This window comes from Leiobunum rupestre, chromosome 1 (assembly GCF_980474605.1).
Source record: "Leiobunum rupestre chromosome 1, qqLeiRupe1.1.hap1, whole genome shotgun sequence".
Taxonomy (NCBI): Eukaryota; Metazoa; Arthropoda; class Arachnida; order Opiliones; family Sclerosomatidae; genus Leiobunum; species Leiobunum rupestre.
The window spans coordinates 36,661,295-36,669,940 of NC_143384.1; the positions used below are offsets into that span (position 1 = coordinate 36,661,295).

General features: G+C 37.9%; 1 protein-coding gene and 1 non-coding gene across 2 annotated transcripts; one reads left to right on the forward strand and one right to left on the reverse strand.

Moving 5' to 3' along the window:
* Nucleotides 1–5,424: 5,424 nt before the first annotated feature.
* On the forward strand, nucleotides 5,425–6,843 carry Prx5 (Peroxiredoxin 5). Its single transcript, XM_090167565.1, has 2 exons — nucleotides 5,425–5,850; nucleotides 6,430–6,843. The coding sequence occupies exons 1-2, from the start codon at nucleotides 5,463–5,465 to the stop codon at nucleotides 6,633–6,635; spliced, it is 594 nt and encodes a 197-aa protein (XP_090023691.1). The 5' UTR covers nucleotides 5,425–5,462; the 3' UTR covers nucleotides 6,636–6,843.
* A 902-nt stretch (nucleotides 6,844–7,745) lies between these two features.
* Nucleotides 7,746–7,827, reverse strand: TRNAS-UGA (transfer RNA serine (anticodon UGA)). Its single transcript has one exon. It is a non-coding gene; the product is annotated as a tRNA-Ser (tRNA).
* Between the last annotated feature and the right edge of the window lie 819 nt (nucleotides 7,828–8,646).

Here is an 8,646-nt window from a genome sequence, read left to right on the forward strand (position 1 = left end):
TTACGAATAACGATAAGGAAAACTAACAAGACGTACGACGGTCAGAATACACACAATCCTTCTAATGTGTTAAGTTTGTTTGAGTTATTCAGAGCAGCCTGCAACGCCGATATCACAACCAATATATATCCACGGCCACACATAATTGTATTAACGCCTATTTACTTATTTGTTATATCTATTCATAATTTGAAAGCATCGAAGATTTCTTTTACTTCTGATCACACTTATTTGTTACTTCAGGTCATACGTTGTAAGCATCGCGTATTACTCCGATAAGTGTCACACTTATTTGTTACTTTTGGTCATATTAGAACGGCCTCCGATAAGTGTCACACTAAATTGTTAGTTCGGGTCATACGTTGTAAGCATAATACTCCGATAAGTGTCACACTTATTGGTTACTTCGGGTCATACGTTGTAAGCATAATACTCCGATAAGTGTCACACTTATTTGTTACTTTTGGTCATATTAGAACGGCCTTGGAAAATGCCAGAGGGAAATTCGCGTAAAGTCTCTATAACCACACGTATTCCCAATGTTGGAGTTGATGGGGGTACTTATACGCTGTCCAAAAAACCTTACTAAGAATTAAAATTAAACAACGAAATTGCAATCCTAGGTTATATGTAAACCACAGCTATTCAAAAATATAACTTTCATGAAAATCGGATTTAAATTACGGAACGTTATGTCGACTTTCAGGCGGAAATATAAAACCACGAACATAATTGGGGTCCAGTAAATGACCCCGAAAACTATACTTAAATTTAATATTTACTGATATAACCGAAGTTGTAGTTCAACTGAATCCTAACCTATCCAATAATATTTTTTTTAACGTTATCGGACTTAATTTTAAAGAAAATATCTACCACATAAAGGAAATCACCGAAAATAGTAAATTGGGCAAATGCCCAACTTCTTGGGCTCCGATTTGAAAACTTTAAGAACGGCTATCAATGGCGATGTATGTACATTCGAACGAGATATCATTGACACTTCTAGCCCTAACCGTTGAAGAGGTATGCGTGAGCAGCGTGACACGGTGGCATCGGCATCGGCAACGGCTACACTGTACGTGAGACTAATACACACAAATCCTTAGGATTGTGTGTAAAAACGAATAGCGTTTGCTTTAGCCGCAACCTATTTAGGTTTCAATGGCGAAAAAAGTTACTTAATTTAATATGTCAGTTGGTACAATTTTTTTGATATGGTAGCAGAATATGTAGCTTAATCACTCATAAGTATGCCATAAAAGAATTTTCTTTAAAGGGAATATAACCTGTAATATTTCTGTCGACACTAATCAAAGATAATATAAACCTCGTACCCTAGATTCGAATTGTGATTGACGTTTTTGTAACGAAGCGTTTACCCACTTCCAGCACGTGACCTCCAAAATGTCGGCCTCCATTGGTCGCTGCCATAGTTCTATAACAGCCAACTTTGATGACGCGCTGCTGTTCGCGCCACAGCGCGTCATCAAAGCTGGCCGTCATAGGACAACGCCCTGTTACAAAAGGGTGTACTTTGTACGAGCAAATAAAAAACCTTTAATACAGCGACCGATGGAGGCCGACATTTTGGAGGTCAACTGCCGGAAGTAGGTAAACGCTTCGTTACAAAATCTTCAATCCGAAAGCTTTCCGATTTCGAATCTAGGGTACAAGGTTTATATTACCTTTGCCCTAATTAAACGGTTCCAAATTGGAATTATCAGACGACAACACTCTATAGATTTTGAAAACTTGTAACGTCACAGCCAGGCTTGGAAATAAGTGGTGGTCACTGGGTCCACGACCAGTTTATTAATTGCTCGAACCAGTTTTTTTATTCAAAAGCTAGGGGTTCACTGGTCCAGTGACCAGTTTATTAATTCAAAATTATCTACCGTATTATTAACCAACTGGTTTACGTGACCACTTAAATAATTCAAGAGTTGGGAGTCACTATCCAAATAGACCAGTTTAGAAATAAACCTTATTTCCAAGCCTGGTCACAGCTGTAGTGTTAATAGTGGCCGCCATGACGGTTACCGTTTTTTATCAATAGGCAAATTACAATGGTGACGTCGCAGGGTTTCAGACGACAACACTCTATTGGCCGATCCCTCCTATATTAAGTCATTTTCAACTCACAATGTCAGTGAACTTTATAGAAGGGAAACCCCTTATTGTACTTTTTGTGTGAAACAATTAAGGTCTCATTGAATTTTTTTCTTTAGGAATGTTAAATAGATACTTGTAACTTGTAAGTGATTATGTTGTGGTAGCAGTGTATATTTTGGCGGGAAAATCAAGTGATGTCTTTGAGTATTCTTGTTACGAAATAGCTCACGGTACTCTTGGAGCGGTACTAGAGCTATTAATTAATAGACGCTTCAATAAATCAACCTCCAAAGAAATCTCCAAGAATTAAGTAATATTTCCGAGAGCCCGGACCTGCAAGTCACTGTTTATATAGTGCTTGTTAAAACAATGGAAATATTCACCTTTACGACAGCAATAAGCGTACCCCATGGCGTTCCTTAAATGAATCATCCTCTAGTAGCCGCAAGGTATGGTTTTAATAATAATAATCAGCTAGGCTAATACCCAAGGCACCGCCTTACGCCTAAGTCATCAAGCGACTTTTAAAGCCGTTAATTCAGATAGCTGGGTTACAATGCGTAGGAGGGTGGTGGCCAGCTCTTCATGCCACGTGAGCCAACAGCTCCCTACACTTACTATTACCATAAACCTCTACAAGTTTTTATGGAAGGGAAAACCTAAGAACTCGAGGGAAAACCCCTTAAACCAGTAGGGAGAGAACTTGCAAACTCAACGCAGAAGGAGTTGTTCCGAGTTTTAACCCAGTGCCACAAACTGGGATCGAACCCAGCTCCTCTTGCTGCGAGGCGAAAGTGCTAACCACTCCACCACCCCACAGTTTATGAAGTGCTTGTGGAAATAATGGAAACTTTTCACCTGTCCCCCGGTATGTATTAATTTACGGTACGGGGGTATATAGATTTTTAGTGTATGTAAACAGAACCAAGGATCCTATATGTTAGAAGGATATGAGGCGAGGGACGAAAAATGGCAGCGCCGTCGGTGGGTCATGCGCGATAGAGAATCCGTCTTTAGATTCCGTCAAGGACAAAACATGGAGGAAGCACCGCCAAAATTTGTCCTTGAGGGAATATAAACAAGACGTCCCACTTTTAGAGGCTCTCTTTATATCGACGGCGCTGCCGGCGTTTTGAAAACACGGGCTGGCCGGAGGGCTACCTATCTTTCTAACATATAGGATCCTTGACAGAACGTCATGTTTTTCTCAGCCTTAATATGTCAAAAAAGTTACATGGTTAAAAGCGAACGCTTGTTGCTGCCGTAAAAGTAAAAAAAATTCCATTATTTTAACAAGCACCATATAAACAGAAACTTGCAGGTCCTGGCACTCGGAAATATTACTTCTTGGCGATTTCCTTGGAGGATGATTTATTGAAACACACGCTGGTGACGTGCTGCCTTCCCCTCGCATTCGTGAACCAGGAAAATTCGATCATGATGCCCACGGATAGTCAAAATAGTCTTTCTCCCTAAGTTGATATAATATTAGAAACAATAATTTGTTTATTTTAAATTGCTTTATGATTTATCTATTTTTCTTGTAATACCGATATAAAAACGCCCGTTCATAGAAAGGGGTCAGAGAAATATCCCCAGGCCCCAATCAAGAATTGATCTATTTATATGCCCCAATCATGGCTTTAAGGGGTCAGCTCCCCCTGTAAATTTCAATCACCGATCAAACGAACATTTAAAAATAACTTCAGGTTTTCTAAGGCACATTTTATACTGTTTAATATATCTGTAAGGAGTATAGCGTAGTAGGGTGTGGTCTACCGACATGTTAAAAATTATTAGAATTTTATAAAGAAAATAACAATGACCAGGCACCAACGTAAATAAAAATAACTTTTGCTTAGTCAAGTCTTTTCATATTGTCTACGAGACTGTGAAATTTTTAAAATACCCATCGTCATTTATTCAATTACACTACTTTAGGTAGATTCTTATGAGCTAAAGTTTGCGTAACTTTCACGGTAAACAGAATGGAAATCGAAAGAATAAAAATTCACATCCGTCTGATTAATATTTCCCCGTTTAGTTCGTAGAATCGCAACCGGATGTCGCTCCCAAATTTATGAAATCCCGGTTCCCCCACTTTCCAGCGTTGCCAGATGTCGATAATCATCGTTCACGTCGATAATTTCGAGCTAAGTCTTGGGACGTACGATATTTTCAATGGCGTACTATATTCGCGACCGAAAACTCTCCCAACGCCCCTTTTGGCTCGCTATTGAAACCTATGTAGGTAGTGGCTAAAGCAGACGCTATTAGTTTTTCATCTTTATTGGTAAATTTGACTTAATAAATAATTATACTTGCATTTTAATATATTTTTACATCGTTTGTTTTTATTTCGATAAGTTTATTTAATTTGACTGTAGCAGACGCTAGATCATAGGCATAGTAGATTTTAGAGGATCGGTAAAAAGCCTGGTTTTTAGCCCCCCCGTAAACCAATCACATTAAGGGAGTCGTCCAAATTTATATCGCTAAGAGTGGACGACACTGTTCGAAAAAAGAAAAAAGATAAACACGAAGTACATTTTTACGCCAAAAGGTATTTTTTCACGTTTTTATAGATTATGATATATTAAATATCAGTTGATAGTTTTTATTGAATTAATAAACCAAAATTAAAAATTACTAAAATATAAAGCGCAAAAATTACGTAACAATATCAACCGCATTAGATTGCCATTTTGAAATTTTAAGATCACGTGGTACAAACGACCTTGCAAGACTCCCTCAGAGTCTCTCGAGCTGATTGATACGCGGGGAGAAATAAAATGCACTGTGGAAGGGTATCGAAAACCTGTCCTCTTAATTTACTGTCCATGATCTATTCTCGGACAAAGATAATTTAAACTCGTACCCTAGATTCGAATACAGAGAGCTTTCCCATTGACGGTTTTTTACGAAGCGTTTACCCTTTTCCGGCACGTGACCTCAGAAAAATCGGGCTCCATAGGTTACGGTAAGGCGCAAACCATGGAGTGGGTAAACGCTATCGGCAACGCGCGAGAGAGTGATTTCGAATCTAGGGTACGAGTTGAAATTATCTTTGGCTCGGATGAGCGTGAATGTTTCTCGACAAACCTTAGGAGAAGCTAGCGCCGTTCGCTTGTACGATTAGTTTTTATGTGGCTGAAAACCAGTTAAAATTTCGACTTTTAAAAATAAGTTTTTAATCGGTCGAGCTTTAAGTGTTATTAAAAATTTTGATTTCACAAGAAATTTACTGCCAGTTTTCTGAAATCGATAATTTTTTGGCTCTGGTACAATAATTTGATTGTCAGGAACTGGCAACGCTGCCACTTCCGGAATCGCGGTGAAGTTATATAATGGCTTTTCTCACCTCAGCGTGTTTAAGCACAAATTTAGTTCGCAACAGCAGTAACGTTCCTGCTTTTTGTCATCTTTTTAAACGATTTTTGTCGGTCAGTCAATCGGTAAAAATGCCCATCCAAGCCGGTGATCCTTTACCAAGCATTGAGCTTTTCGAAAATGCGCCGGATAAAGCGGTCAATATCGCTCAACTTTTCGCGACCGGCAAAGTCTTAATTTTTGCCGTACCCGGCGCCTTTACTCCCGGCTGTTCCAAGACGCATTTGCCGGGCTACGTCGAAAAGTTCGACCAGTTGAAATCGAAAGGAGTTGATACCATCGCTTGCGTATCTGTCAATGATCCATTTGTTATGGATGCTTGGGGACAAGCGCACAATGCACAAGGTACGCTATTATTTTCTATATTTGCATAAATGGTAAAATGATTTGGATTGTGGCAACGTAGTATTTGTTATCATAGACAATGGAAGTTGACCAGAATAGATTAACATCTATTTTTCGTGATAATCTTTTAAAATTTTTCAAAATACGTTTCGAAAGAAAAATGTTGTGCCGGAAATTGTTTAGTACAGTGATTTTCTAAAAATATTTAAAAAAAATGGCTTATAAATATGTAATGAGTTTTTTGTAATTTCAATTTTGAGGCTGATGGAAACACGCGGTAAATTTAGTCCTACGTCTCCGCGATTTCGTGGTCAAATCGCGTGTATAGAAAAGACGCTATACGGCCTGCAATGGTAAATGTTTCGTTTTTACATCTTAGATTGATTATAGATACTTCACTCTTAAGAGAGGTATTATATACTTCTGGTTCGACGTAAAACGTACCCGCATTTTTTTGTGATTTCTAAAAATTCGTATATAACTACGTAACTAATTTTTCGTAAACCTTTAAAAGTTACTATTTTTGTGGAATTTTGTAATTCGTTATATCCGTATATTTAAAAAAAAATACAATTTCAGGTAAAATTCGTATGCTCGCCGATCCAGCTGCCACTTTTACTAAAGCCATTGGTTTGGATATCGATGTAACTGCTAAACTAGGCAATGTACGCTCCAAAAGATACGTCATGTTGGTGGAAGATGGCAAAGTCAAGCAAATCAATGTAGAACCAGACGGACTCGGATTGACCTGCTCATTAGCCGACAATATTCTGAAGAATCTCTAAATTTGTGGAAGTTTCTAAAGAGGATGTTGTTTTGACCTTGAAAATTTAAATTTTAATACTGTTAAACGCCAAGCTATGCATAATATTGTATAAAGGAACGTTAGTGTTACTTAAATGATTGCATAATGTTTTTTTGTAGTAAATGTTACCATTGTTGTAGGAAACGTTTGATTTTCATGTTTTCAATGAAATAAAACTATTCCTGAAATAGTTGGTTTTTTTTAGGATTAAGTTAAATATTTGACAAATTTTTTCCTTTCAGTACAATATTTTTTTTATATCATATGCAAGATAATAACGCATTAGTATGCCATGAAAGTACTTTCTTTAGTAAAACCTTGTTCAAGAGATATGACTTAAATTACGTCACTTCCAACACCGTGACGAAAACCGCGTCATCAACTTGATAGAAGGGAAACAGAAGTAACTTACGTCGTTAGTAGATTAAGCGGATACTTGAATACGCGTTTTTTCAATGATAATGTATGTCTTGTGAATGTGAATCGCGATCACAAGATTTTGTTTACACGATAACTTGTTCTATTCGTAGCTTGTGTTCATTACCATGGTAACGCGTATAGGTCAGCCATGCCAATATGACGCCCATGGCAGTCACGTGATTTTTTCGAGGAGTCTTGACTGTGGCGTTTTACCTCGTAATCTGTGACGCGAATTGTCATCGCGGGGCTAAACAACGACGTATACCTACGTTACTGAGAATAAGACATTTCAAATTTTTAGGTCCATTTGTATATAGAGTAATGGTACTGTGACGTCCTAGTACGTCACCCATGTTCTTTCCTATAGATTAATAAAATTGGCGGCCATGGCGCCGTGCTATTACTCTATATATACCGTGTGAACCAAGGTCCTGGTTATGGAAATGTTATACAGAGGCATACTTATGAGGGGTTATAAATTTCATCGCGATTTAGAGGCATGAAGACGCTTTTGATGATTCCGAAAGTCAATTGGTTTATCTTTTGTGCGCGCCGCGCGGCATTACCTCTACTTGTTTGAGTTTAGGTTGCAGGTTTATTTGCTTGCCTAACGTTTAGAGATAATTTCACGTGGAAAATTGAATTTCGTTATCCAAAAATATTACAACCTCGCAGTCGGCAGGATTCGAACCTGCGCGGGAAGATCCCAATGGATTTCAAGTCCATCGCCTTAACCACTCGGCCACGACTGCCTTACTTGCGTCGAAATTTAGTGGTTTATTTGAACCCAAGTTAAAATAGTTCTGCAATTTAAATTTTTATTGTTCTTTAGTTCTTTAGTTCAGTTTACGCCCGACAAAGGGTTATAAACCCATCACGTCGAGACAAGGAGGAGCTAGTCGTACAGGTTCAGGTACGCAGCAAGGGCCTTTCGGAATTGGGCCCTGTTGGGGATATCGTTAAGATAATCAGGAAGGGAATTCCACTCCTGAACGGAGGAGGGAAGAAATGAATGCTTGCATTCTAAACACGCTGAATTAATTTTTAAAGTTATTACTCAATTTATCTATTATATAATATATTTAAAATTATTGATTTTATATGGTTTTACTTAAGACAGATGGCGCCATGAGTTTCACGAAAGGTTAAGAATCTAAGGGGTCTCACCATGGATTAATCCATGGTCTCACTGTTCCAGATATTTTAACACGGTAGGCGTGGCTTACTGAGGTACATCAGCCACTTTGAAGCCCCTCAAGAATTCTGTTCAACGATCACTAGGACAGTACGTGTCACGTGTGAGAAAGTTAGGCAAAATTTTTAAGTATAGAAATGAAATGGATTCCAGCGAATTTGATTAAAAAGTCACAGCTTACTGGATATTTTTACTTAACACCATGGTTAATTACCATTACTTAAACCATATGTAACATAATTACTCATAAGTATGCCTCTGTTTAACATCTCTGTATTAAAAATTTAAATGAGACCTTGTTTCACAGCCACCAAGGAAAATACGGACTAAATTAGTAATTAATAACTTTAAAAAAATATATATATATTTTTAAACT